Source organism: Oryctolagus cuniculus, chromosome 12 (assembly GCF_964237555.1).
Source record: "Oryctolagus cuniculus chromosome 12, mOryCun1.1, whole genome shotgun sequence".
NCBI classification, from domain to species: Eukaryota; Metazoa; Chordata; class Mammalia; order Lagomorpha; family Leporidae; genus Oryctolagus; species Oryctolagus cuniculus.
In genome coordinates this window covers 2,110,957-2,138,949 of record NC_091443.1, presented here as the reverse complement: position 1 = coordinate 2,138,949, position 27,993 = coordinate 2,110,957, and the positions used below count along the sequence as shown (strand labels likewise).

Here is a 27,993-nt window from a genome sequence, read left to right as displayed (position 1 = left end):
TAATGCTGAAAGGGAGCTTGTCTCTGCTGGAGGTGAGGCCTCCGCTGTGGGTGCTTCCTTTTATCCTGAGGGGTGTGCGATCGCTGGTGTGCGGTAACACGTTTCACTTTTACTGAGGATGTGTAGTGAGCTTGGTTGGTGTGCAGGCCCAGTGTCTGGATGCAGGCTGCACCTTAACACGTGGAGCTTGGAAGTGCTTGGAAAACTAAATGATTCGCATGTTACGTTTGTACTTGTCCTTTCTTGATTTCCTGGTTGGTGACTATCTTAGGCCCTTGAACTCCCAGAGAACTGCCCTAGCACTCCAAAAGAACCTGCTAAAAGATTGCTTCCTACAGTGTAGACTGAGAGGGTGTAACCGAGTAAAAGCATTTGAGAGAGGGCGAGTCAGGTGCAGTGGGCCAGGGAGAGGTGTTCTCAAGGTGATGAAGCCCTGACATTCAAGTCTGCAGCCAGACAGGTGGACTGGTGATTCCCAGGGAAGAAGGATGGCCTGGGCCCCTCTTGTGAGGGGGTCCTGGTTTGAGTTCAGGTCACATGATCACAAACTTCTTTGAGTGCTACCTTTTGTGGATCTTTGAACCTGCAGTTACGAATGAAGAAGTTTGAGCTGATTTAGTGACAACAGAGAAAGAAGACATAGTCTCTGTCATTGCCGTCGTGTGGCTGTGATTTTCTGTATCGTAGGGCGTCTGCAGTGACTTGCTCTTTTCCTCTCTCTGCCCTCCCTGCTTCCTGAGGTGGGTGAGTTGACAAGAGTGCCTCTGCTGTTCTCCCCTGCTTGCACATCTCCTCTGTTCTCCACCACTCACTCTGGCCCTGACTCCTGCTCCACCCATGGCCCGTCTTCCTGGAGGCCCTGCCTGGGCTGGCTTCCAGTTAACTCTGTCCCAGCCCCCACCTGCTGGAGTGTTTATTGCTCTTTCCTGATCCTTGTAACACTTCTATGAATGTACCATCCCATAATATCTTTACATATAGCGACCTCTCGCTAAGTTGGTAGGGTTGTTCCCCTGTAAAGCTCAGTGACTAGCTTAGTGTGGGGGCTGTTGTAGGGCTCAGAACTGTGCCATCTGCCGTGACTGAGAGTGTGCTCATGTGTTCAGCACACATGTGAAGAACAGGAGGCTCTACAGCTTGTCCTTCTACTGGAATCGCAGAGCAAGTTTGAAAGCCAGAGTTCTGAGTCTTCAAGTTAGATTTCATTTCTTCAGCAATTTTAGATTGTTTTATTAATTATTTGTTACCATGGTAAGAATTCTGGTTTTTATTCAGTAGTAGTTACTTCGGAACTGTGTGTGTGTGCTTTTTCCCTAAGGCCTTTTGTGTGCCGTGTAACCCATCTTTCTGAAGAGTGAGTGAGTGGAGGCGGGTGCTTGTGCTTAGTTTTCAGGTCCTGTGTTTGTTGTGGAGCATACTCAGTCTCTCTCTGCTGGGTCGTCTTGTCCGTCTGCCAGCTCCCTGCTCCCTTTTGCCGTGAGTGCTTTCCTCCTTCCATGGTGGCTGCTCAGTCTGTGCCCTGTGGCCCTTGGCCAGGGAGCAGACAGGGTTAGGGGACTCAGCGTCGCTGTCTCTCAGAATGTGGGCCCTGGCTCCAGAGACAGAACAGCACCGGACTGTTTGGTGGTAGGGGCGGGGGTCTGCTCTCTGTCACCAGGCCCCTGGCAGTTGGGTGTGTGTGCCCATCAGAATCTGAAAGCCGCCTCTCAGTTACTCTTCCCTGCAGCTGCACACAGAAGGGAAGCCGTCCCGAGGCTCCCAGAGGATTTGCTCTGTCCTGTTTGGGCAGTGGCTCTGGAGTGTGGGTGTTTGGTATTTGTCACAGGACTTGGTTGGCATCTTCAGCAGGGAAAGCCCATTCGTTCCCTCTGTTCCTTGCTGCTTTTGCGGATTTTGCCAGTTCCCTGCCAGAAAGAAGGAAAGTCTGGTTCCTCTTCCTGGCCCCGAAGAAGTGCTGCATGTGCGGACCATTCCTTGTCGTCTCCACGCTAATGCTCACTGTGAATTTCTGCAGGTTTCAAAGAATTGCCTGTAGCTAGACTTCGCAGGGCCTCTGGCCATGGAAATGCATTTGCCATGGAAAGTGCTCCGCAGGGAAAACTCTCGTACCTGCTGCACTGGGCTGAGTCCCAGGACCCATGTGCAGGATGGTTGCATGTCCTTACGGTGAGTGACCAAAACCAGGTCAGCTGAAGTGATGGGTTTGTCCAGCTTGGACAGCTGGTCCTTAGGAAATGAGCTGAAACCATGGGTAACAGGGACACGAGAGAGTTTTTGGTCTGTGACCTGATCACCTTCTCCCCTCTCCAGGGACTTTGATGACGGTGGAGCACGTGTTACTGCTCTGCAGTGTACTGGGTAGCTGATGCAGAGTAGTGCTTCAGAGTTAGTTAGCACACATGGGTGCAGGCTTTCTCATTCTCGGTGTCTGTTTTGTTGGCTGAAGGGACTTTTAGCAAAGATTGCAGCGTTTCCAATGTTGCACATCTAGGAAACTCTTTTTATAGTTATTTCCAGTTCCATTGTGATCTGTTGACTGACAGGAGACTTAAAACAGATGGGCTGAATATAGTGTTTTCTTCTGGATTTCAAAAGTATTATCTGTTGTTTGAGCAGTTATGATTAAGAAGCAGGTGATTCAAGAATGAAAATCCCTGGTGTAGCCAACATTTGGCTGTTTGTTTCTCTGGATTCTTTCCTGTGGTTACTCTCTTATATTTTAGAATTGTCATATACCTGCCACTGTGTTGTTGTTTTTAAAGATTATGTACTTGAGAGGCAGAGTTATAGATAGAGGGAGAGACACAGAGAATGGTCTTCCATCCACTGGTTCACTCCCCAGATGGCTGCAATGGCTGTAGCTGGGCCGTTCTGAAGCCAGAATTCAGGAGCTGCGGCTTGGTCTTCCACGCAGGTGCAGGGGCCCAAGCACTTGCGCCGTTCTCTGCTGCCTTCCCAGGCCCTCAGCAGCAAGCTGGATCGAAAGTTGAGCAGCTGGGACTCGAGCCAGCACCCTTACGGGATGCCAGCTCTACAGGCGAATGCTCCACCCACTACGCCACAGCACCGGCCCCTGCCGTGGTGATTTAAGAGGTTGTCAGGCATTCCTGAGTCCTGGAAGGCTTCCATGGCCAGGCCTCCATGGCTGGCCTCTGTGGTGCTGATGTGAGGTCTGCAGGAGGAGGAAGTGGTGCCACGGTGTGGACAGGAGTCGGGACTTTGCAGATGAGGACCTTGTGGTCATCTGCAGAGAACTTGGGTTGTGGTTTGATTTCTTCTTTAGCGATTGTTGTGCAGCCACGACTTTTCTGTTTGATGGAGTTTTTTGTTTTGTTAAGCTGAAAGCATCTTTGGGACATCTGAATCTGCTGAATGGGGAGACACTGCTTGTTGGGCGTAGCTGTTCAGGAAGAAGTATTTTGTTCGTCGTTCCTGGGCACCAGCGTGAATGGCCGGGGCCTGGATCTGCAAGTTTTGCTGGAGGGCAGCAGGTGTGCTCGTTCACATGTTGTAACAGGTCATGTGACCTTCAGAGCTTGACGTGCTGGGCATCTGCTCCCTACAGAGTGTTCGCTGACCACTGCTGCAGACGGCACTTCTAGCCTGCGTGAAATGTCTTTGTTGCTTCTAAGGTCCTGCTTTTGTTTGCTCAGGCACGTTGGCTGGTGGAAGTGCTTTCTGTCCCCTACTTCTAGACTGGACAGCCCTGTCAGCTCGTGCCCGAGTTTCTTGTCCTGTGCAGGCATTTTTTTCTACATAGTCCTTTGCAGGCAGCATGATTTTGAGATCCCCCAACTGTGCAATTGCTCATCTTTGTGAGTACCCCCACCCTATCCTGGAACATCCTGAAGGCACTGTGTGCATGGGGGCCTGTGAAGGAGAGCCGGGAGCCGGCAGGACACGCAGGAAGAAGCTGCAGCCAGAGTGTGTGCCTTTCTGAAACTCAGGGATTGTCGTGGGCTGGGCCTTGAGGGCCATTGGTGTATGTGATTGAGGCAGTTGCATTAAACTTGGGTGAGTCTTAATGATAAAGAAGTGTGCACTGTTTTACACCTGTAACAGATTCTATTTGTTTTCTTTCAGCATTGTAAAAAAGTGAAAAGTGTGGGACAAATAAAAGTAATTAATGCACTTCTGCTGTTATTTCATTTCATGCCCCTCAAATTTACGCTTGACTCATCGACCACTCTTGAGTCCAGCTGCTTTTACTACTGAGGGAGGGTGGGGTGAACATACTGAAAACCACATCAGTCAGGTCTTTGAATTTTGTTATTTCCTTCTTTTCATAGTCTTTCAAAGGCTAGGCATCCCCCCCCCCCCCCCGTGTGTGTGTGTGTGTGTGTGTGTGCGCGCACGAGGGTGGCGTGGCGGGGGGTGGGGGCAGGTGCACTGTCCTTGTTCTCGAATGCAGCCTTCGGCTCTGAGTCATCACCGGTTACTGGATAAGGAAGGAACGATAGTTTTTTCTCAAGTGGATGGACATGCTGCATTTCCTCCCATTTTCCTTTCTGAAAGGTTTGAGAAAAACCCGTTGACAAAGCACAGGATTTGCTGTGTTCTTGGTCTGCGGGTCGGGGTGTTTGAGCACAGGAGAGCCTCCTCTGGTGTCCTTGCTGCGCAGAGTGGTGTTCTCCAGTAAAGAGCTGCTCGTGGTACAGGCAGCACCTTTTGCATTGTAACTCTGAGTTGTCAGTTTTGGGGCCCAGCTCTGAGTGTCACGTGTGCGTCTCAGGGAGGCTTCCCTGTTGAGAACACTCCCCCCTCATTTCCCATCTCCTGTTTGGTTTTCCTCCACCACATTTGTTATTATTTAAGACCATTTATTTTGTTATTTTGTTTATCTGTGTTACTCCTATAATGAGATGTCTGAAGGCAGGGGCTCCCATCTCTGATTGCTTCTGAGCCCTGAGAACTGCAAGGAGCAGCAGCGCCTGGTGTGTGAGAGGAACAGCAACGTCAGGGGGAGTCTATATCGTGTGTAGGATGAGAGCAAGTCAGTTTTTATTGTTTTAAAAATTGTTTATTTTCATTTTATTTGTAGAGCAGAGAGACACAGAGAGGCAAGAAGAGACGGAGAGATCTTCTATCTACCAATTCACTCCCCAAATGCCCACAGTGGTAGAGGCTGGGCCAGGCTGAAGCCAGGAGCCCAGAACTTGATCCAGGTTTATCATGCCAGTACTGGGTGGCAGGGACCCAAGTAGTTGAGCAGTCATCTGCTGCTTTTATGAGTTGGTAAGAGCAGGAAGTTTGAGTTGGAAGTAGAGCTAAGACTTGAACCCAGACACTTTGATGTGGGATACAGATGTCCCAAGTGGTGTCTTTTAACCCTTGCTTGTACTAAGTGGCCCAGGTAAACTTTTTTTTTAATTTATTTTTTTTATTTTTTAGACAGTGAGAGAGAGACAGAGAGAAAGGTCTTCCGTTGAGAAAGGTCTTCCTTCTGTTGGTTCACCCCCTAAATGGCCGCTACGGCCGATGCGCTGTGCCGATCCAAAGCCAGGAGCCAGGTGCTTCCTTCTGGTCTCCCATGTGGGTGCAGGGCCCAGGCACTTGGGCCATCCTCCACTGCCCTCCCGGGCCACAGCAGAGAGCTGGACTGGAAGAGAAGCAACCGGGACAGAATCCGGCACCCCGACCGGGAGTAGAACCCTGGGGTGCCGGCGCAGCAGGCAGAGGATTAGCCAAGTGAGCCGTGGCGCTGGCCCCAGGTAAACTTTTAAAATTTGAGGTCATTAGCAGATCATCTTTCGATGTGGGGGAAGTGCACATGCACAGTTATCAGGCTGGGTTTGAATCTGGGCTCTCCCACTTCTTGTCCTTGGTATTACATAATGTAATATTGGAAACCCAGCTCCATTTTTTCACCAGTGCAGATGTTACCGTTTATGAGACAAAATACAGTCTCAGATGGAAAACTGAGACTGATGGCTTACTGCTTCCTGGTGTCAGCACTGCAAAGCCTAGCGGTCACCTGAACGTAGAAGACTACTTCTGGAACCTTCTGGTTATTACTTTGATTGATTTTGACAGATATTCTTTTCAGCCACTGTGTCTTCTGTGTGACAGTGACCGGGCCCTTTGGCCAGTGCAGGAAGACAGACACTTTGTCCTCTCTCTTTAATCCTTGTATTAGAGCGACATGGATGGTGCTGGCTTTGAAACGCAGTTAGTCGAGTTCATAATTTCAGATAGTTGTGATGGCACCAGCCGTAGTGCTAGCTGAGTATCACCAGTCCCTCTTCTGGTGTAGCAGGAGCTGTACAGGTAAGCTAGCATCATGGGTCTTGTTTCTGGCAAGTCACGGATCGTCGGGGGCTGCTGTCAGTGACCTGTCTGTAGAGTTCCCTGGAGCTCCTGGGTGACCAAGTGTTAACTTCTGTGTTGGTTTCACTAATAGCCCTTGTACCTGTGATGGTGGCAGAGGTGCAGAAGTTGGTGAGGGCTGTCAGTGCTTTGTCCCAGGCAAGTCTGAACAGGACCTGGAAAGCTGATTAAAATGCTAATGAGCACAGTGAAGTTAATCGTAAAGTAAAAGATTTTTAACACATTGAGAAAGTTCTCCAGCCCTCAATCTGTTTTTCTTTTTAACTTTTGCCCACTGCTCCAGTCTGATGGGCTTGAAATCTACTTTATCTTTCTTTAAAAATAGTTGTTATTGCTGCAATTCTTAAGCTTCTTTTCAGGGTGGGTTTCTGCAGATGCCTTTTAACTCCTGGGGCGTGAAGTCGTTAAGTGAAGGCGGGCAGGAAGGGAAGGGTGGAGGAGCAGGCCTGGAGCTGCTTGGGGATGGGCATGGAGGTGACTCCATCTCCTGGGGACCCACCTGCCTGGCAGTGCCTGCTGCCCTCTGAGGCCTGTGGCTGGTCACAGCTGATTGGGTTGAGGGTTTGTAGGCTCTTTCTCCTGAGTGTGGGAGCTGCCTTGCTCTGTGAGGATCTCGGGACCGCGAGGCTGCAGCGTAGCTCATGTTATCCGTGGACCCTGACAGGTGCCTTTTCTTCAAGACGTTTGCGGTGGTAATCCCCGGGTTGTGTTGTCAGGACCTCGTCCGTTTTGTGCTTGTCCTTGCCATTTCTGTACTGCTGCCACTCTGGCCGGGCAGGATGTGCCTTCACTTCTCTGGGAAGGGTAAGAAACTGCCTGGATCAGCCGGGAATGCCACCACTGGGTCTACTTGGGGCCGGTGCGGACGGCGTGAGCTTTGTGCAAGCTACAGCAGCCTGGAAGTGGTGGCCTCGCCTCCCCCAGATACACCCCTGGCAGCGAGTGTTCTGCAGGCCTTCTGCATGGGTTGTCATGAGACTCTGCCGAGTGAGAGTAGTAAGCGGGATCCCACTGTTGCCGCGGAGCAGGGTGCCGGCTTCTGGTTCTCAGGGCAGGCTGTGTGGCCACAGAGGGCTCCTGAGTGAGCCGGGCCAGCCTCCAGGGAAGCAGCCTGTTGTGTGGTTGGGAATGGGTAAAGGTGTGCCTAAGGATATGCACAGTGGCGTGGCTTTGGTAGCTCCTTCTGACATAAGCGTTGGTCGCTGGGGTTCCTTCTGCAGCAGGGAAGCGTTTTATCCTCTAATATTTCCTCCCACCTCAGTGCCTGAAGCCTGGAGCCTGGAGCCTGGAGCCTGGCATCCAGGGACTTCTGAAGCCTTGGAACTTCCTTTCTTCCCAAGCCTCCAAGAACGCTGGGAGCACGGATTGTACTCACGGAGCCGTGCCTGGCTCCTAAGACTTTGGGTGGTTTTTATGCTTTTTTGGTGACAACTTTTAATTCTCATTTTTTACATTTCTGTTTCAGTGTTTCGGGACATGAAACTTAATCCACAACAAGCTCCACTATATGTGAGTAAATCGTGACATTTCTTTTAATTTTGTACTTACCAGTATTGTCACAATAAACTTGGCTTGTGATAGGAATTGTCAGGAAATTGTAACCATGTACATGTGTACTTATTGATGAAATTTGCCTCAGAAATCGAGGTTAATTTGGTGAATACTAAATGACGTAAGCAGAGAGCACATAATGCATGTCATGTAGGACTTGGTGGGTGGGGGCTTCAGGACCCCCACTGTGAGGGCCAGTTCCCTGGGCAGCCACTAGGTGGTGACCTGCCGCTGGCGGGAGGACTGCCCAGGCAGCGCCTGCATGGAGGAGGTGGCAGGAATGGGCCTGGGGCAGGACCAGGAGTGGGTGCATCTGTGTGGTGAGATGCACCTGTTTTGGAGGCACTGCTGGATGCTGGGCTTCTGGGGCCTGGAGAGGGTGAGGGCAGGCTTTGGAAAACCAGGAACTTGTTGTTGGGGTTCATGTGCTCAGGACTTGTGCAAGACAAAAGGCAGGTGACCGAGGTGGTAGGCAGGAGTGGGGAGCTGGGCGTGTGCCCCAGGTGTGGGGCAGTCCTGGTGTGTGTGTTGAGGCTGTGGCTCACTTCCCATGTTCGCTTTAACCACAGTGTATAAAAACAGCCACCTTTGCAACATGGTAACTTCTGCCTAGCTGATGGTTATGTTGGATGCTTCATGTGCTTATTTTCTTCCCAAACTACTTGCAGATAATTTATATCCAGCAGTGGGTTTGCACATGCACGAAGTGCCTTGGCTATTTTTAAAATAGCCTTATTAGGGTGTAATTTAAATACTGTAAACTTCTGCCTCCAGAGAGTGTGATGGGTTTTTAGTAGCTGTGCAGTCATCATTGTCTGACTTGAGAACACTTTTTCACCCTACAAACGCGTAGTCTCCATGCCTCCCAGCTACTGGCACCACTGCCTACTTTGTACCTTTATCGCTTTACTTGTTCTGGAAGTTCCACTGTATAGATTCAGCGTGCAGCCTTCTGTGACTGGCTTCTTTCACTTAGTCTCGTGTTTCCAAGGTCCCTCCACTGTAGAGCATGTGTCAGTATCTTGTTCCTTTCTACTGAAGAATGTGATATTCCTGTGAGTGGATATACATTTTATCATCCATGCATCAGTTGATGAGTAGGTTGTCCCCATTTTTGGTTATTATGAATGATGATACTGTGAACACCAAGGGGTGTGTGTGCGTGCTGGCATCCCATAGGGGTGCCCGTTCATGTCCCGGCTGCTCCTTTTCTGTTCCAGCTCTCTGCTTGGGATCCAGACAGACCTCTTAGGAATTCTGGCTTTATCCTAATGTGCATCTGCTGGCCTTGGTGACCCGGCTCCTTAGGTAGATTGAATATGTGGGTTGTGGACTGCTGATGTGAGGAAAGAGAATTTTTGTCCTTCTTGGTCATCTTTGAGATTCATCTTTTAGATGAACATGAATATTCTTGAGGGACGTTTTGGCAGATTTGTGTCTCACTCGTCAGAGGACAGTGTGACAAGAAACTACTGCTTTGTTAGGTTCTTGGTGGCGGAATCACTGTTTGGGAGGACCAGCGTCCTTTGCGGGTGCGCTGCTGTGAGGCAGTGATGAAGTGACGGAGTGAGTGTGGGGTCATCAGGGCTCACCTTCTGCTCGGTGACTGCTGCGTCCCCTGTGGCCTCTCGAGAACAGGGAGCTCGTGCTGCATAGCACCCAGAGCACACGCGCACCTGCTGTCACTGGGCTGTCACGGCACAGCCGCATTCTTTCCCTCCTCAACACAAGGAATCAAAAGCTCAGGATGGCTCATTCTCTGACCGGCTCTACTATTCAGCCCAGGTATTGTGGCGGTGGGCCGACAGCAAGTCTGAGAGTAGGCCTCAGACCTCCCCCACGGCAGAGGGCTCCGGCACCGGCCCCCAGGCAGGGCTGCTGAAGACGCCAGGTGGGTTCCCACTCAGCCCTTCAGCGGTCACTCCTGCGCACTGAGGCCCCCAGCAGAGTCCAGGGGATGGGTGCAGGGGGCGTCTGGACAGCTGAGCACATCTGGAGGGTTCTGCAGAGAGCCTGGGAGCCCGTGCTCCTCCCGCTCCCTGCACCCTCCCCTGCCTGCCCCCTCTGGGACAGCTTGTGTCTGCACGTCTCCCTGAGGTCTGTGAGCAAATTCTGGGTCCCGAGAGGAAGCTATGGGAACCCCAGTTCATAGCCTGGGGCTTGTGACGGGCCTCTGAAGTGGGGTCAGTCTCCAGGAGTGAGCCTGCAGCCTGAGGGGTCTGACGCTGTCTGCCTGGCCCTCCACATTGATGTCAGAAAGTGAACTTTATTCTGAGAGTATTGTAGGAGGAACCGAGTCAGAGTTGGTGTGACCACTCTGTCCTAAGGAATGGCCAAGGTGAGGCTTTACCCAGAAATGCGACTCTCAAATCCATGTTCTTCTGGCCGGCGCCGCGGCTCACTAGGCTAATCCTCCGCCTAGCGGCGCCGGCACACCGGGTTCTAGTCCCGGTCGGGGCGCCGGATTCTGTCCCGGTTGCCCCTCTTCCAGGCCAGCCCTCTGCTGTGGCCCGGGAAGGCAGTGGAGGATGGCCCAGGTGCTTGGGCCCTGCACCCCATGGGAGACCAGGAAAAGCACCTGGCTCCTGGCTCCTGCCATCGGATCAGCGCGGTGCGCCGGCCGCAGCGCGCCGGCCGCGGCGGCCATTGGAGGGTGAACCAACGGCAAAGGAAGACCTTTCTCTCTGTCTCTCTCTCTCACTGTCCACTCTGCCTGTCAAAAAAAAAAAAAAAAAAAAAAAAAATCCATGTTCTTCTTTTGTATTCCAAGCTACTAACACTGGGTTCACAGCTGTTCTAGCAACACACAAATCTCACACACATAGTATGGTAAAGGCTTGCACAAATAAAGCCAGTCTTACAAGTTACCTGTTTAATTTTTCATTTTGTGTTTTAAAAGTTTAGACATTGTATCTAGAATGAGTTCTGATCGATAGAAGTTAAATGAGGGCAACTTGTTTCTTTTAACATTTACTCATGTGCTTATCACTCTCAGTATTTTATATATATATATATATATATTTTTTTTTTTTTTCCTTTTCATTGTGAAGAAAGCTTCAGATCGTACAGGCCAAATCCCCTAATGTTTTCAGCAGGCACTTCCTCAGAACCGAAGCATCTGCATCCTGGCCACAGTGCAGCTTCCAGAAGCAGGCACTGCAATCTGTCATGGCCCCAGCCTGCATCTACGTTTCTCTGGTTCCTCCAGTCGAGTGCTCATGCAGGACTCTCTCCGTGCCTCCCCAGGCCAGGGCTGAATCTAGGGTACACCTGCATTTACCTTGCTGCATCAGTGCCTCTGCGTTGTCTTTCATGACAGATGATGTTTCTGAAGCGTTCTTCCATGGCAGTTTGGGTTCCTAGGTCTTCTCATGGTCTCGAGAGTAGTGCTGAGTCCGTGTGTCCTTGATCAGTCTCATCAGGACACGTGATTCATTCTTATTTGGAGCTTGGTTAAGGTGCGTTGAATTGTGATTTTCAGGCTCCAGAGGAATGGGCGTGAGCGGTGCCTGTTCCCCTCTAGCTGTGCCTCATTTGGAAGGGCTGTTTGCGTGATGGTTTCCCTAACATGGGGTGCCCTGTTCTCTGCAGTGTGGACCCTTGAGTGTAGCTGAAGAGCATGTTGTGAGGAACCCGCTGCCTGAGGTTTGAACAGAGCACGTCTGTGCCTTTGTCTACCAACCATATGGAACGTACGGGACACTCAAGTGAGCAAAGGGCAGTGTCACTACGACTGTTAAGTGTCAGTGCAACCCCTTCTTCTGGATAGAACAGGGGCCTTTCTGGAAGCTGCTCTGTGGTTTCCCGGGTTTCACGTTAGTTCTCCTGTGTGGCCCTGAGTAGTGAGCGGTGCCATCTTTATGACGTAGTTGTCATGCATGAGGAAATTAGAGTTGTAAGGAAATCCTCCAGTCTCTGTGAGACGTGCCTTAGTGTGCCTGATCAGGTTTATTCCAGAAACGCATTCTGGGACGTCACCTGCTTACCTTGTTGGAAAGCACTGTCTTCGCCCTTGTGAGGTTGATGAAACGGGCCACTTGCCTGCAGCAAACCCTGTGCCTGTGAACACAGGGCCTGTGTCCTTCAGCTCTTAGTGCTTCTTACCAGCAAGGTGGGAAGTGGGTAAGGGAGGAGAGGTGTCGCCGATAACAGAAAAAGCCAAACACTTAAAGAAAAGATGGGTGTTTATGTAAGAAACACCCCTGCCCCATACCCACTGAGCCACTAGTGTGCCTAGCAACCCAGAACCTGGACCCTAGCAGCAGTAAACAGAACCTCCCCCAGGCTAACAGCTGAAAAGGAAGCAAGATTGTCAGACTTCCATGGAGGAGGAGGAGGAGGAGGAGGAGGAGGAGGAGGAGGAGGAATGCCTCTTGTCCTGCTCCCCAGACCCTGGCTGATGCTCTACAGGATACAAGAGAGTAAACATCAAAAAACAGGAGGCCTGGATGAATTGTCTAATTTATATGCCAGGAAAAGTCCCTCCCTCCATCCCCCGATTCACACTGAGTGAATGTCCACACGCGGCTCCACATAATGGGGGTGGACTTTGTGGGCACACATTCAGTGAGTCATAGGGACCATGGGTTTTATGGTGGCGTGGTCCAGTGTTGTGGGGAAGTGGGGAAACCCAGCTGCATAGCGACTGAGGGTTTGCCTGCGAGCCCCACAGGAGGCTGGGTCTGGTCAGGAAGCAGAGTCCTGCTGACAGTTGTGCAGGATGTGTGTTGTGTGTTGCTGGGAACCTAAGCCTCCCAGTACGTGCAGAGAGAAGTCCTGGGGTTGGACTGGGATAGATGCACGAAGTAGGAGGGAAGAGATGGAGCGGCGGAAGCCTGGAAGAGGAAGGAACCTTGGCCGCAGCGCTGAGCTGTGTTCTTGGAGAAGTGAGCAGGTAAGGGCAGAATATCTGAATGAGCTGTGGGCACACGGGGGAGTAGTGTGCAGCCCTTGTTTGTGAAAGAAACAGGCCAAAGGAAATGTGTTGTAACTCTTGACCCAGGGAAGTCAGTAATAGATCTCAGTAAAGCACGTGGTCAGACATGAGGGGGCTTTAAAAAGTTTGTGGAAAATGAAATCAAAGATAAGTTTATTTTAGTGCAACAATTTCAAAACCCACTTCAAAAAAGTGCATGGGAGGGGCTGGTGCTGTGGCGTAGCTGGTAAAATTGCTGTCTGCGTACCAACATCCCATAAGCTCCACTGCCAATCCAGCTCCCTGCTTATGGTCTGGGAGAGTAGCAGTGGATGGCCTAAATGCTTGGGCCCCTGCACCTGTGTGGGAGACCTGGCAGAAGCTCCTGGCTCCTGGCTCCTGGCTCCTGGCCCCTGGCTTTGGTTCAGCCCAGCTCTGGCAGTTGTGGCCATTTGGGGACTGAACCAGTGGATGGAAGACCTCTCTGTGTCTCTGCTTCTCTCTCTCTCTCTCTATCTCACTCTCTCACTCTCTCACTCTAACTCTGCCTTTCAAATAAATAAGTAAATCTTTTTTTTTTTAAAAGTTTATGGGAAATGCAAATTATGAGAAGACTATGCATGGATTTTGATTTTCTTTGCTTTGTTTCTTTGCACCAGATAAAATTATCTTTTACTGGAATTTTCTCAAGTGATCTACTGGCCTTGGACCAGTAAGCATGTGACCAAGGCCCTGGAGCTGTGAAGGGCTTCCTCCTGTGTAAGGTGCAGCTCCTGCTGTTCTTGGCCTTGTTGTGTGCTAGCAGGATGTTCCTGGCAGGCTTCCATTGTGTTCCAGTGGGCACTGGATGCTGGGTTCATTTCAGGAGCAGCGGCAGCTCCAGAGTGGATGGCTGTGCCCAGCACACACGGGCTGGCTGACATGACTGGAATGATCTGCCTTTCTCAGACTGAATTGTAAACTTGCTTTTTTTGTTTGTGTCTCAGAGTTGTCCTCTGTTGAAAAAACTCTGGGTTTCAGAAAAGCCAAAAGGCATTTCTCCCTCCAAATTAAGTAGTTTCTGAAGTATTTTGAGAATTTAAAATATTTAAAAATTATTTAATTTTCTGAGCTACTCAGATGTGAGATGCAAACTCTGCCTCAAGATGATATGCGGGGGCCGGCGCCGTTGCTCACTAGGCTAATCCTCTGCCTTGTGGCGCCGGCACACCGGGTTCTAGTCCCGGTCGGGGCGCCGGATTCTGTCCCGGTTGCCCCTCTTCCAGGCCAGCTCTCTGCTGTGGCCAGGGAGTGCAGTGGAGGATGGCCCAAGTCCTTGGGCCCTGCACCCCATGGGAGACCAGGAGAAGTACCTGGCTGCTGCCATCGGATCAGCGCGGTGTACCGGCTGCAGCGTGCCTGCCGCGGCGGCCATTGGAGGGTGAACCAACGGCAAAGGAAGACCTTCCTCTCTGCTGTCTCTCTCTCTCACTGTCCACTCTGCCTGTCAAAAAAAAAAAAAAAAAAAAAAAAGATATGCAGGATGATCGGCATTACCTGCCATGGGTCTGGGGGAAAACCCACATTTGTGAGGTTTGCAGGGGGAAGATTCATTCCAGTTACAAAATGACCTCCAGGAGCCTAGCAGGCCTGTGATGCTGTTTGCCTGTGTACCAAATGCTGTTTTTTTTTTTTTTTTTTGAACAGGCAGAGTTAGACAGTGAGAGAGAGAGACAGAGAGAAAGGTCTTCCCTCTGCTGGTTCACCCCCCAAGTGGCTGCCACGGCCAGTGCGCTGCGCTGTGCCGATCCGAAGCCAGGAGCCAGGTGCTTCTTCTGGTTTCCCATATGGGTGCAGGTCCCGAGGACTTGGGTCATCCTCCACTGCCCTCCTGGGCCACAGCAGAGAGCTGGACTGGAAGAGGAGCAAATGAGACAGAACCGGCGCCCCAACCGGGACTAGAACCCGGGGTACCGGTGCCGCAGGTGGAGGATTAGCCTAGTGAGCTCCGGCGCCGGCCCATTTGCTGTTTTGTAACTGCGTGTAGCTGGAGGAGTGGGAGGACAGTCAGATGTCATGAAAAGGCTGTGTGGTGCTGGGTGCCTTTCTTGTGTAAAACGTGCAAATCCAGCGTGCTCTGAGGAATTCAGGCGTTTCTTGTGAGGCTGTCATTCTGTTTTCCCCATGGAAGGGCATGTGTTACCGTTGAGAAGCTGCTCTTGGCAGGGCTCTGTGGTCATGGCCAGATTGAAACCTTACAAGGGCACTGAGGTCGGCTTAGTATTTCCACTCCCAGACAGGGCGAGGGCTCCGCGGGGACGCGTCCTGCTCCCCAGACCCCGGCTGATGCTCTGTAGGGCAGAGAGTACACATCAAGAAATGGGAGGCCTGGACCAATCATATGCCAGGAAAAGTCCCTCCCTCCGCCCCCCGATTCACACTGAGTGAGTGTCCACACGCGGCTGCACTCGTGGGGGTGTGTGCATTCTCTGGAGCCCTGGGAGGAAGGGAGGTGTGGAGAGCACAGGCAGTGCCCCTGTGTTCGGGAGGAGGGAAACTCTGCTGCCGCCCTTCTCCTCCCACCACGCCACGCCCAGGTCCCTGCACGTGTGCTCAGAGAGCAGCTTAGAGAGCCCAGGCAGCGCTTAGATGAAGGTGCAGGTGGAGTGACCATAATTGGCACGAATAATCCAGGCTTGGAAGGCCGCAGTGTGTGGACGCCCTCAGCCGAACGGCTCAGCTGTCCCCTTGCAGGGAAGAGGACCCGTTTGGTACTGACAGTTTGGTCCTTCTTCCTGGGAAGGGCTCTTTTTTTTTTTTTTTTTTTTTTTGGACAGGCAGAGTGGACAGTGAGAGAGAGAGACAGAGAGAAAGGTCTTCCTTTGCCATTGGTTCACCCTCCAATGGCCGCCGCGGCAGGCGCGCTGCAGCCGGCACACCGTGCTGATCCGATGGCAGGAGCCAGGTGCTTCTCCTGGTCTCCCGTGGGGTGCAGGGCCCAAGGACTTGGGCCATCCTCCACTGCACTCTGGGCCACAGCAGAGAGCTGGCCTGGAAGAGGGGCAACCGGGACAGAATCCGGCGCCCCGACCGGGACTAGAACCCGGTGTGCCGGCGCCACAAGGCGGAGGATTAGCCTAGTGAGCCGCGGCACCGGCCCCTGGGAAGGGCTTTTCCCCTGCAGGAGCTGAGCCACCTGACTGTGGGCTGTGTTTTGCTGTTGCAGAAGAGCCTGTCGTCCTGCCGATCTCCTGAGTGGATTACCTGCCCCTGCCCTGACAATGGGCCTCCTGACTGGCTGCCCAGTTTTGTGGACTAGGGGCTTTCCAGCTGCTGGGAGCTTCCAGCTGGGTGCTTAAATAGTGACACTTTGTTACTAGTGCCAGAAGAAATAAGGAAGTCAAGTGTTCCTCAATCCAGCCTTGAGGCAGAAATTCCAGTTTCCTCTGTCAGACTTTTTAGTCAGTTTTCAGACACTTGCTTTGAAGTTACTGGCCTTTACATCTGAAAGTAGTATTTTCATATTTTTCCTTGGCATTTTTAGAAAAAAGATACACAGGATAAACACGTCTCAAGGCCTGTGTACAGGCTTCTTTATTTTATTTTACCTTTTAGCATAGTAACTCACTGTTCTCCAAGCTCCAAATAACGGTGAAGGGTTAAAATTCACATTTGGTGCTAGTGAAAAGAAGTCTTGCTGTCCAGGTAAGAACAAATGCAGTGCCCCGCATCCTTAGTTCACTCACAACAGGTATCTGCGAAGGACTTGTCAGATGAGTGGGCATGCGGTCTTGGCGGCACGGGTTCTTCGCTGGCGACTGGCGCAGAGGCGCGTGTAGCGGGATGCCAGTGCTGCTTCCCTGTGTGCTCGTCCCCTGCCAAGTGGGCTGGGAGGAGCGAGAGTGGTAGAAAGTGTTGGGAAGCCTCAGGAAAGAAAGATGGAGGCCCTGCCCACCTGGCAGGGTGTGAGAGCTGGGAAGGCAGGGTGAGAGGAGGAAACGTCTCTGGAACCAGCTGTGGACGTGGTGCTGTCAGTGGTGTGCAGGTCCTGGGCTGAAGGGGTGGGCAGTTTGTTCTCTGGGGCATCCTCGCGATGCTTTCACTGTGCTAGTCCAACCCCAAGGGCTGAAGCGGCACTGTCTCTTAGTAAGAGGAAGTAGTGATTTTCAGAAGATACTTTGGTTAAGGTGTTAATTTCTTCACAGTGGATGTTTTTCAAAGATTATTTATTTGAAAGGCAAATTACAGAGAGCGGGAGGAATTTTCCATCTTCTGCTTTACTCCCCAAATGTCTGTGCTGCCTGGTGCTGGGCCAGGTGGAAGCCTGGAGCCTGGAACTCCATCTTGGTCTCCTATGTGGGTGGCAGGGAGCTAAGTACTTGAGCCATCTTCAGCTGTTTTCCCCGAGCACATTAGGAGGGAGCTAGATTGGAAGTGGAGCAGCCGGGACTTGAACTGACATTCACGTGAGATGCTGGTGTCGCAGCCAGTGGCTTAATTCACTGTGCTACAATGCCAGCCTCTCTTCACAATATTCTTATTTCATTAGAATTTCTCACAAATTCTTCCTCTGTGGCTGTGGGTAATTAAAGCCAAATTTGTAATAGGAGCAGAGCAGGCCCTGGTGCAGATGGAATTGCTCAGGGCATATGGGTTTGGATTGAGGTTATAGACAAGGTGCTGACAGTGATTCTTTGATTTATTTGTTTGAAAGGAAGAGTGGCAGAGAGAGAGAGAGAGAGAGGTGTTCTATCCACTGGGTCACTCCCCAGGTTGTTGCAATGGCTGGAGCTGGGCTGATCTGAAGCCAGGAGCTTCTTCCAGGTCTCCCACATGGGTGCAGGGGCTCAAGGACTTGGGCCATCTTCTCCTGCTTTCCCAGGCCATATCAGAGTGCTGGATCAGAAGTGGAGCAGCTGGGACTTCAACCTGCGCTCATATGGGATGCTGGCACAGCAGGTGGTAGCTTTACCCTCTACACCACAGCACTGGCCCCTGACAGTGATTCTTGAACAGAATAAATAGAAGCAATATTTTGAAGTTTGCATTTGGGAGTTTAAAAACCCCACCTGGTGGGCCCCATGCTGACTCAGTGGTACTTCAGATTAACCACTTACAGCTCAACTTGGTCTCCCCTTCAGCCATGGACAGTGTTGTCCCTTCTGTTCCCCTCTCAAATACAACCCCCCCCCCCCCAAAGCCTCATCCTCAATGCACACACACGATCCACTCATCTTCCAGGGTTCAACTCCAGCGACTGGCCGCTGGGAGTCTCTCCTGAGCCTTCAACAGCCTCCCTGCATCACCCAGCTACTCCACGCAGACCTCACCGCACCGCACCGCCTCCCTCCTTCCAGGGCGCCTGGGCACTTAGTCTGTTGCGTTCCTCCTGAAGGCAGGCACTTTGAATCTGAGTTACTGTTTTTATTGCTGTTACCTTTCTCCATCTTCCATAGCAGCGTGTGGCATGCAACAGGTACTTAAAGTGTGCCCAAGTGGAGCCAAAGCTGTTCTTTGGGAAGAGTGAGAATGTGGATGACTATGAATGGCTGATCTTAGCCAAAGATTTGACCTATTTTTGGTTAAGATTTATGATCTCAAAGGGAAGGCCACTGACTTCATTTGTTAGGCAGATGGAACTTCACTGGTGGACTTTGGGACCTGGAGCAACTTTGCTTTGACCTCAGGAGGACCTTGGGGAGACTCTCTTCTAGTGAAAACTTGGGGTTGACTCTGCATGCAACCTGAATTTCACAGGACAATTAGCGCTCTGTGTTGGGTGTGGAGTGTTTACCTGAGCTCCCTGTGCTTGCTGCTTCTCCACTCACTGAGAGATGCGGCGCTCAGATGGAGAGATGTGGCGCTCAGACGAGAAGGTGTGGATTTTAAAGTTGTGAATCTTTCCATTGTTCCTCTTGGAATTCCTTGGACTATTGGCTCCACTTGTAATGTCCGCCCTGAATTTGCACTTCAGAAGCCCAGAGAAGCACCTTTCAGGTAGATGGGAGACCCTGGTGTGGGCAGGGACACAGGGGCTGACTGATGGGCAGCGGGCACAGGAGTGCTTTTTCTCAGCCCTGCACGTTTCTCTGCACAGATCCTGGCGGTTTCCTCTCAGATCCTTTTAGGTGGCATTTATATCTTGTGAGACTTAACCTTAAGCATAGAGAACATCAGTTGTACTCTCAAAGTTTTGTTTGTTTTTTTTTTCAAAGATTTATTTATTTACTTGAAAGAAAGACACAGACATACACACACGTCTTTAATCCACTGGTTGCTCCCCAGATGGCTGCAGTGGCTGGGGCTGGGCCACGCCAAAGCTGGGAGCCTGGAACTCTGTCTGGTTCTTCCACGTGGGTGCAGGGGCCCAAGGACTTGGGCCGTCTTCGCTGGTTTCCCAGGTGCATTAGCAGGGAGCTGGATCAGAGTGGAGCAGCTGGGATATAAACCGGTGTTCATATGGGATGCTGGTGCTGTGGGTGGTGGCTTAACCCACTGTGCCAAATCCCTGACCTGTTTTTTAAACTGCGAAAGATCTCTTGTGCTTCTTTGAAGCCCTTCACAATGCTGTGTTGTGATAAACTGTTGACCCTGACCTTAGACAGAGTGTCTGGTGGTGAGGGTGGGATTCTCATTGTTCACAGGAGGAGGTGTGCGGAGACAGTGGTGAGTTCTCCTTTCAGTCCGTGGCACCCCCGAGCTGGTTGTGAGCTCACTTCCTACCGTCCTGTCATCTTCCTGAATTAGCTGGAGGCCAGGGGGGATCCTGACTTACCCTCAGGAGCTCCGTTTCTTTCTTGGCTACCTCTGGAGCTCCTGAGTTACCCGTGAACGCAGCTGATTAGTTTCGCTGTGGTTCTGTCTGCGCCTCCTGGAGAATGCTCAGAAGCTACTGCGGTGGCTGTTCCTTACAGGCAGTGTTTTTATTCCACAAATCCCCATTTTCCAGATCTCTGTAAAATTTGTTTTACTGTATTTCCTTATTAATGGTATGATGGTACTTGTATGTTGTCTGAATCTTACTCAGAATTAAGAGTCAAGGAGAGGCCGGCGCCCCGACTCACTAGGCTAGTCCTCCGCCTGTGGCGCTGGCACTCCGGGTTCTAGTCCCGGTCGGGGCGCCGGATTTTGTCCCGGTTGCTCCTCTTCCAGGCCAGCTCTCTGCTGTGGCCTGGAGTGCAGTGGAGGATGGCCCAAGTGCTTGGGCCCTGCACCTGCATGGGAGACCAAGAGAAGCACCTGGCTCCTGGCTTCGGATCGGCGCAGTGCGCCGGCCGCAGCGGCCATTGGAGGGTGAACCAACGGTAAAGGAAGACCTTTCTCTGTCTCTCTCTCTCACTGTCCACTCTGCCTGTCAAAAAAAGAAAAAAAAAATCAAGGAGATGGGGCCGGCGCTGTGGCGTAGCTGGTAAAGCTGCCGCCTGCAGTGCCAGCATCCCATGTGGGTGCTGGTTCAAGTCCTGGCTGCTCTTCTTCCGATCCAGCTCTCTGCTGTCGCCTGGGAGGGCAGTGGAGGATGGCCCAGGTGCTTGGGCCCCTGAACCTACGTGGGAGACCTGAAAGAAGCTCCTGGCTCCTGGCTTTGAATGGGCACAGCTCCGGCCATTGCGGCCAATTGGGGAGTGAACCAGCGGATGGAAGACCTCTTTCTCTGCCTTTCCTTCTCTGTCTCTGTAACTTTCAAATAAATAAATAAATCTTTAAAAATAGAAAAATTGGTGAGATTCCTATTCCTTTCTGGTGAGCATAGAGTCGTGGAGCTAGTTTTTCATTTGCCATAGTGTGTTTGTGTGTGTGTGTGTGTGTGTGTGTACGCGCGCGCCCCCAAGTGTATGCAGTAGAGGTTGGCAGGCATGTATATTGTGTTTTTTTATTATTATTATTTTTATCTGACAGAGTTATAGACAGTGAGAGACAGAAAGGTCTTCCTTTCGTTGGTTCACTCCTCTAATGGCTGCTACAGCCGGCGCTGCACTGATCAGAAGCCAGGAGCCCGGTGCTTCCTTCTGGTCTCCCATGCGGGTGCAGGGACCCAAGCACCTGGGCCATCCCCCACTGCCTTCCTGGGCCACAGCAGAGAGCTGGACTGGAAGAGGAGCAACCGGGACTAGTACCTGACACCCCTACCGGGGCTAGAACCTAGGGTGCCGACGCCGCAGGTGGAGTATTAGCCAAGTGAGCCATGGCGCCGGCCTGTATATTGTTTTAATTGGGACCCTAAGAGTCTCTACTTAACTCAGTACCTGCCAGAGTTGTCTGCAGTGCTGTATGTCCTCAGTTCATCATTCTGACAGCCTCATGAGATTACTGTTGTTTTCTGTGTTTTAAAAGTGAGGGAATGTCAGATAACTGGTGTTGCTTCTGAACTCGTACTGCTAGCAAGTGATAGAGTTTGGATTCACGCAAGCCTTCCTTAACTTTAAAGTGATAATGTCATGATTCAGCCTTGTGGTTCAGCAGCTTAAGCTACTGCTTGCCAGCATCCCATACCGGTTTAAGTCCTGGCTGTTCTACTTCTGATCCAGCTTCCTGCTACTGCACCTGGGAAGTAACAGGGCCTCTGCCCCCTATGTATGGGACCAGGATGGAGTTCCTAGCTGCTGGCCACAGTAGACCTGACTGTTGTGGCCATTTAGGCAATGAGCCAGTGGTTAGAAGATCTCACTCTAGCTCTTGCTGTCTCACTTCCACTCTTTCAAGTAAAAAGAGAGAGATGAGAAAGAAAAAGAAACCAAATAGGTAAATAAGAAATAATGTTGGGGCTGGGACTGTGGTGTAGTGGGTAAAATGGCCGCCTGCAGTGCCTGTTTAAGACTTTATCCATGTGGGAGATCTGGAGGAAGCTCCTGGTTCCCGGCTTTGTTCCTATCAGCGCAGTTCTGGCCATTGCGGCCATCTAGGGAGTGAAACAGCGGATGGAAGACCTCTCTCTCCCTCTCTCTCCCTCTTTCCCTCTCTCTTTCCCTCTCTCTCCCCCTCTCTCTCGCCCCGTCTCTCTCCCTCTCTCCCCCTCTCCCTCTCTCCCCCTCTCTCCCTCTCTTCCCTTCTCTCTCCCTCTCTCTCCCTGCCTCTGCCTCTGCCTCTCTGTAACTCTGACTTTCAAATAAATAAATAAATCTCAAAAGAAAAAAAAAAAAGAAATAATGGTGTCAGTGTATCTGTTGCTGCTGTTGTCGGCTCTTAACCACCCCACCATATGTTATGGAAAAGAAGTGGGCTATTGCCCGGGACTTGTGAAGCAAGGATGTTGGTGAGATTATCACAGGCAGTGGAGATATGAGAAGTGGAAGAATGGAAAATTGTTCCAGGTCGGACACTCGACTTTGTGATAAATGGCGCAGTGGAGCGTGGGCTGTGGAGTCACTGGTTCTCAAACTGTAGGATACACTGGAATCATCTTCAGGGTTTATGAAAACACACATGACTGCATTTCTGCATTCCATTGCATTTCTGCCAAGTTCCTTGATACTGGGACAGAACTTGTCCAGAAAAGTGCAGGACCAAAGAACTCGGCGTCCCAGGAGTTGGAAGGCGCTTTGCTGCTCACTGGCTGTGGGAGCCTCAGAGCCTTAGTTGGAGATGCAGCAGGGTGGTGCCTGTATCACAGGGTTTGTGAGGAGTCACACGTGATTGCACATGATCTGTAAAACAGTGGCAGTGCCTGGGGTATATTGAGCCTGTAAAGGAGCTGCGTGGAGAGGCGCCTCTGTGTCATGTGATCTGTGCTCCCAGGGGCTCAGTGAGGCGACTTGTGGGCGGTCGTGCTCCCAGGTTCAGATGCTGTGTATTTCTGTGAAGATACTGATACTTCAAGAGGAAAACTTTAAAAACTGGATTACTCATTTAGTTAAAAAAAAAAAAAAATGGGCAGTGGTGTTGGTGGGCAGCATTGTGGCATAGTGAGTTAAGTTGCTGCCTGAATTGCTGGCACCCCATGTGGGCACTGGTTCATGTCCTGGCTGCTCCATTTCTGATCAGGTTCCCTGCTAATGCGCTTAGGAAACCAGTAGAAGATGGCCAAGTTCCTGGTCCCTGTACTCATGTGAGAAACTCGATGAAGGTTCTGGCTTCTGGCTTTGGATGGCCCAGCCCTAGCGTTGAGGCCATGTGGGGAGGTGAACCAGTGGATGAAAGATCTCTGTCTCTCCCTCTCTCTGTCTAACTCTGCCTTTCAAATAAATAAATCTGTAAAGAAATTTTTTTGTAGTGCCTGATAAGAAAAATATTGGTATTATCTAAAGGGATTGAATTTGCTTCTTACTGTGGATTGAAAGCACATGTTTTTAAGAAAGCTTTATAGCTTATTTTTAAAACTAATTTTATTGTTTTTAACCCTCATCCCTTATGACTACTGTTCAGAGGGTTTCTCATAAAACCAGTTTGCTAACCAGTTAAAATTTTTCACCCATAGTTAAAAAAATTAAAAAATACAAAAAGTCAGAGTCACACTTTGAGAAATTTGTTTCACTTGAAAAGATTGAAAAAGGAGGTAAAAGTGTACAGAGATTCTGAAATGTGAAATACTTTGATTTCCTTGAGATTGTTTGGCGACAGAACCATTGTTTTCTGCACTTTAGATTTGTGAATGAAAGACTAGCCGGTCTCAGGAAGGATGTGAGCTGTTGCTGAAGGAAGCAGCTGATGGCAGGCACACAGCCCGTCCAGGGACGCTGTTTGGAGTCTGCTTCTCCCCTGGTGCTCCAGCGCCTCCGCCTGTCAAGTGGTGCTTCCCATTCTGAGCTTGCCCGTCCTGGTCCCTTCCTGGTCGTGGTGCGGCTGAAAGTGTGGCGCTTGCCAACTCCAAGTCTCTCCCTCCCATGGTCTCAGAGTTTGCAGCCTCCTGTGTTAGCAGTGGCGTGGGGCCTCCTGTGTCCCAGGCCTGAGGGGCTCAGAGGCCAAGAGGTGCTGTGATCCGGCTGACTCAGATGAGGAGGTCTTCACCTGCAGAGAAAAGGCGTCACCGTTTTGTCCTCGCTGTCACTCTGGTCATCAGTGTCACAGGTCGGGTAGGGAGTGAGGCAGGGGTGCGTGACCTGGCACCGCAGACTCTGCTGTGATGTCAGTACGGTGTCTGGGGAGAGCCCTGGAAGGGGCAGAGGCTACCAGGACAGCTGGCCCCAGGTTGTGAGAGGATTCTTGTGCGAATGGGAGGGGGTCTCTGGAGGGAGGGTCTCCTGCCTTGGCTGTCCCACAGTTGCAGGGAGTCGCTTTTGCAGACTCCTTGGAGCCTCCTGGTGTGGATCATTAGCTGCAGCCTGTAGATCCAGCCTCTTGAAATGGAGGATAGTAACCCAGGAAGCCAGGTGAATGAGGAGCGTCAGGGAACAGAGTAAACACCGCGGTGTGCTCTACAGGAAAGGGGGGGGGGAAGATGCGGAGTCAGAAATAGATGTTCCCTCATCACTCCCACCTTCTTAGATTAAAATTTTGATGAAACATTTATCAAGAATTAGTAAAAATCTTATGTTCTCTGTAGTTCTAAGAAAGATTTATTTAGCGGCTGGTACTGTGGTGTGGTGTGTAACGCTGCTGCCTGCATGGACACTGGTTTGAGCCCCGGCTGCTCCAGTTCCAATCCAGCTCTCTGCTGTGGCCTTGGAAAGCAGTGAAAGACGGCCCAAGTGCTTGGGCCCCTGCACCCACGTGGAAGACCTGGAACAGTCTCGTGGCTCCTGGTTTCTAATCAGCCCGGGTCTGGCTGTGGCTGCCATTTGGGGAGTTAACCAGCAGATGGAAGATTGGTCTCTCTCTCTCTCTCTGTCTCTCTCTCTCTCTTTCTCTGCCTCTCTCACTGCCTTTCAAATAAATAAATAAATAAATAGGAGAAGATTTGTTTATGTGTTTGAAAGGCAGAGTGATAGAGGTAGAGGCACAAAGGGAGCCATCTTCCATCTGCTCGTTACTCCCCAGATCGTCTCTGCCAGGGTCAAACCAGGAGGCAGGTCTCCCTTGTGGGTTCTGGGACCAAGCGCTTGGGCCATCTCCCTCTGCCTTTCCAGGGAAGCTAGCAGGGAGCTGAATTGGAAGCTAAGCAGCAGGGCCTCAAACTGGCACTCTGTATGGGGTGCTGGTGTCATAGCAGCAGCTTAACCCACTGTGCCACAGTGCCGGCCCCATCCTTTCTACATTTTAACCAAGTATGTAGTCCTACTGGAAAAAGAATGTCTTTTTAAGTATTGATCTAATTATTGTAGCAGTTCCAGAGAGTTGACATTTGGGAGAGAGAGGGGTGTGGTGTGGTGTGGTGTGGCGTGGTTTGTTTGGGTGGATATGGGGGGGGGGTATGTATGCATGCATGCATGTGTGCCTGTGCAAAAGCCCATGTTCTGGGCCGGCGCCGTGGCTCACTGGGTTCCTGCGGTGCCGGCATCTCATATGGGCACCGGGTTCTAGTCCTGGTTGCTCCTCTTCCAGTCCAGTTCTCTGCTGTGGCCCGGGAGTGCAGTGGAGGATGGCCCAAGTGGTTAGGCACCTGCACTTGTGTGGGAGACCAGGAGGAAGCACCTGGCTCCTGGCTCCTGGCTTCTGACTGGCGCAGCGCGTCGGCCGTAGCGGCCATTTGGGGGGTGAACCAACGGAAGGAAGACCTTTCTTTCTCTCTCTCTTTCATTGTCTGACTCTATTTGTCAAATAAATAAATAAAAATTTTAAAAAAGCCAATGTCCTCTGGCCAGTTGAACCTTGCAAAACAGTAAAACAAGAGTTGACTGAGAAGTGGGGTAGAAAGATAAATAACCTACATTTTTGGAATTTTTAGTAATTTTTTAAAGAAATATTGCTAGTTAAGGAGACCATACATGAAATGACTTCTGAACTTACTGTCATTTGATTCTTTTTCCGTCTAAACTCTCAGCCCCTCCTGTTCAGCTCCTGGAACTATGCCCTGAGCCAGGAACCCAGCAGGATTCTTGAGTGCCATCTGCTGGCTGGGTTCCCTGGTTCAAGAAGTGGTGCCTTAAGAGAGATTTCTCTATTTCTTTCTTTTTAAAGATTTGTTTCTAGGCCGGCGCCGCGGCTCACTAGGCTAATCCTCCGCCTTGTGGCGCCAGCACACCGGGTTCTAGTCCCGGTCGGGGCGCCGGATTCTGTCCTGGTTGCCCCTCTTCCAGGCCAGCCCTCTGCTGAGGCCAGGGAGTGCAGTGGAGGATGGCCCAGGTGCTTGGGCCCTGCACCCCATGGGAGACCAGGAGAAGCACCTGGCTCCTGGCTCCTGCCATCGGATCAGCGCGGTGCGCCGGCCGCAGCGCGCCGGCGGCAGCCATTGGAGGGGAACTAACGGCAAAGGAAGACCTTTCTCTCTGTCTCTCTCTCTCTCACTGTCCACTCTGCCTGTCAAAAAAAAAAAAAAAAATCTGTTTCTGTATTTGAAAAGTCTGATTTACAGAGAGACAGACAGACAGAACTTTCATTCACTGGTTCACTCCCCAGATAGCTGCAGTGGACAGGACTGGGCCAGGCTGAAACCAGGAGCCGAGAGCTTCATCCGGGTCTCCCACGTGGGTGGCAGGGGCCCACACAGTTTAACTGTCTTGCACTGCTTTTCTCCAGGCCGTTAGCAGGGAGCTGGATCGGAGGTAGAGCAGCTAGGACATGAAATAGCACCGATGTGGCTCTGCCCTCTACACCACAGTGCCCACCCCCCATTTCTTAGTGTTGGCAAAATGATGAAGCTGGTAGACAGGATGAATCTGCATTGTTGTTAGTGGTATCTAAAGTAATAGTTTTGTATTAGCAATGGGGAGGAAGCTGCTTTGGGTTGTGGCATTCACCTGCATGACCGGAGACATAGAAGGCAGGTTGTAGGGATTTCCTCGCCCAGTGTCTATCTGGCAGATTAACCTGGTCTATGGAAAGTGACTGCCAGTGCCCAGATAAGACGTGTAATATTTTCAGACACTGAAATCAACCCAGGTCTATGTTGGCAATGCCTGCAGGTTGTGCTGAGATCAGTGGATTGCTGTTGATGAGACTGGAGTTGCTCTGTGCTTATTTTAAAGGGAAGCTTTATAAAGAGACTTTGCCAGCAGGTTTGGCAAGTGGGCTTCATGGTGAGGACGTGGCAAGTATCTGAATGTTTCCACCGAAGAAGGACTTGGGTGGGCAACAGCTCAAACACACGTTGGCTTTCATGTTCTCTTCTTGTCAGTAGTCCTTTTGAGTCTTAGTTATGTATTAATTGACTTTTTAAGGACCAGTTAGCTAACAGTGAGCATTACTTTCTAGATCTTTTTAATTTCTAAGAGAAGCAGAAAGGGGAGTCCAGTTAGGAGTTTGTTTATTGAGCACCTAGAACAACCAGCCAAACACTGAGGTTCAGCTGCAGCACTGACTGAAACAGATATGACTCCAGGCCTCACGGAGGAAGAGAGGGACTGAGACAAGTCCATACATACATACTCTTGCCAACGTGTGTGATAACACACGCGTGTTACTGCTTGTGTGTACACAAATAAAGGTGCCCGTTAGATGGTGATGAGTAAAGCAGAGCAAGAGGGAGGGGTGAGGGCAGTGGCTGGGAGAGTCATCTGAAGACCAGTGAGCGAGTGTTTACGTAACAGTTGTTTGTGATGCACCCAGTTGGCCCTCTCTAGCCATGCATACCTAGTACACAGGACAGAGGCGGCTAACCCTCCTGTGGCGGCCTGAGATCTAGAATGTAAATGCCAGAGTCCTGGCCTTTCCTGTGTCCTGTCTCTGGCGGGCGTGTCTCCTGTGCTGCGGCCCTGGCACACAGCACCGTGCACGTGCCGGCTCTGTCCACGCCGCTCTTTCTGGAGTGACTGTTGGTTGCCTGCCTGGGCAGTGCCTGCCTGTGTTCTAAGATTCGTCTTCAGCTTTGTCTCCTCTAGGTGGTCTCTTAACCTTTCCTGGCCTGATTTTATCTGTTCGTTTCTCTTTTCTTACATCGTCGTATTTGCATAGACAGCGCTTCTTACAGTGCTGTGTTTGTCGACACAAGTTTTTCCTCCTGGGTCAGGGCTTCTTAGCTTTTTGTTGATGTACTGTGATGGGAGCAACGTGTGAGTTTGGGGAGATGTGTGCCAGAGGGCCGTGTGTTGGTGTGCTTGTTTTTTTTCTGGAGGGAGGGACCATAGTTTTCATCGGATGATCAAGGTCATAATACTTGCAGCATTTTCGTTTTGAATGGATTTCAAAGTAAGGAAGGCCAAGGAGTGGAACTGTCAGGTGCTCAGAGAGACAGAAACATGGGGGAGGGTGCT

At 51.0% G+C, this 27,993-nt stretch overlaps 1 protein-coding gene across 17 annotated transcripts in view; it reads left to right on the top strand.

Moving 5' to 3' along the window:
* Window positions 1-27,993, top strand: part of AKAP13 (A-kinase anchoring protein 13) — a 308,889-nt gene that overhangs the window by 74,034 nt on the left and 206,862 nt on the right. For 16 of the 17 annotated variants that reach the window (XR_007915293.2, XM_070053466.1, XM_051835156.2 and 13 more), the window contains exon 2: window positions 7,793-7,836. Coding sequence is in view for 16 of the 17 variants with exons in the window: in XM_070053466.1 (XP_069909567.1) it covers window positions 7,793-7,836 (44 nt within the window). In the remaining variant the exon portion in view is untranslated. Of the gene's footprint in view, window positions 1-7,792; window positions 7,837-12,261; window positions 12,773-27,993 lie in introns of those variants that run through there. The other variant, XM_051835162.2, reaches the window with a different exon arrangement.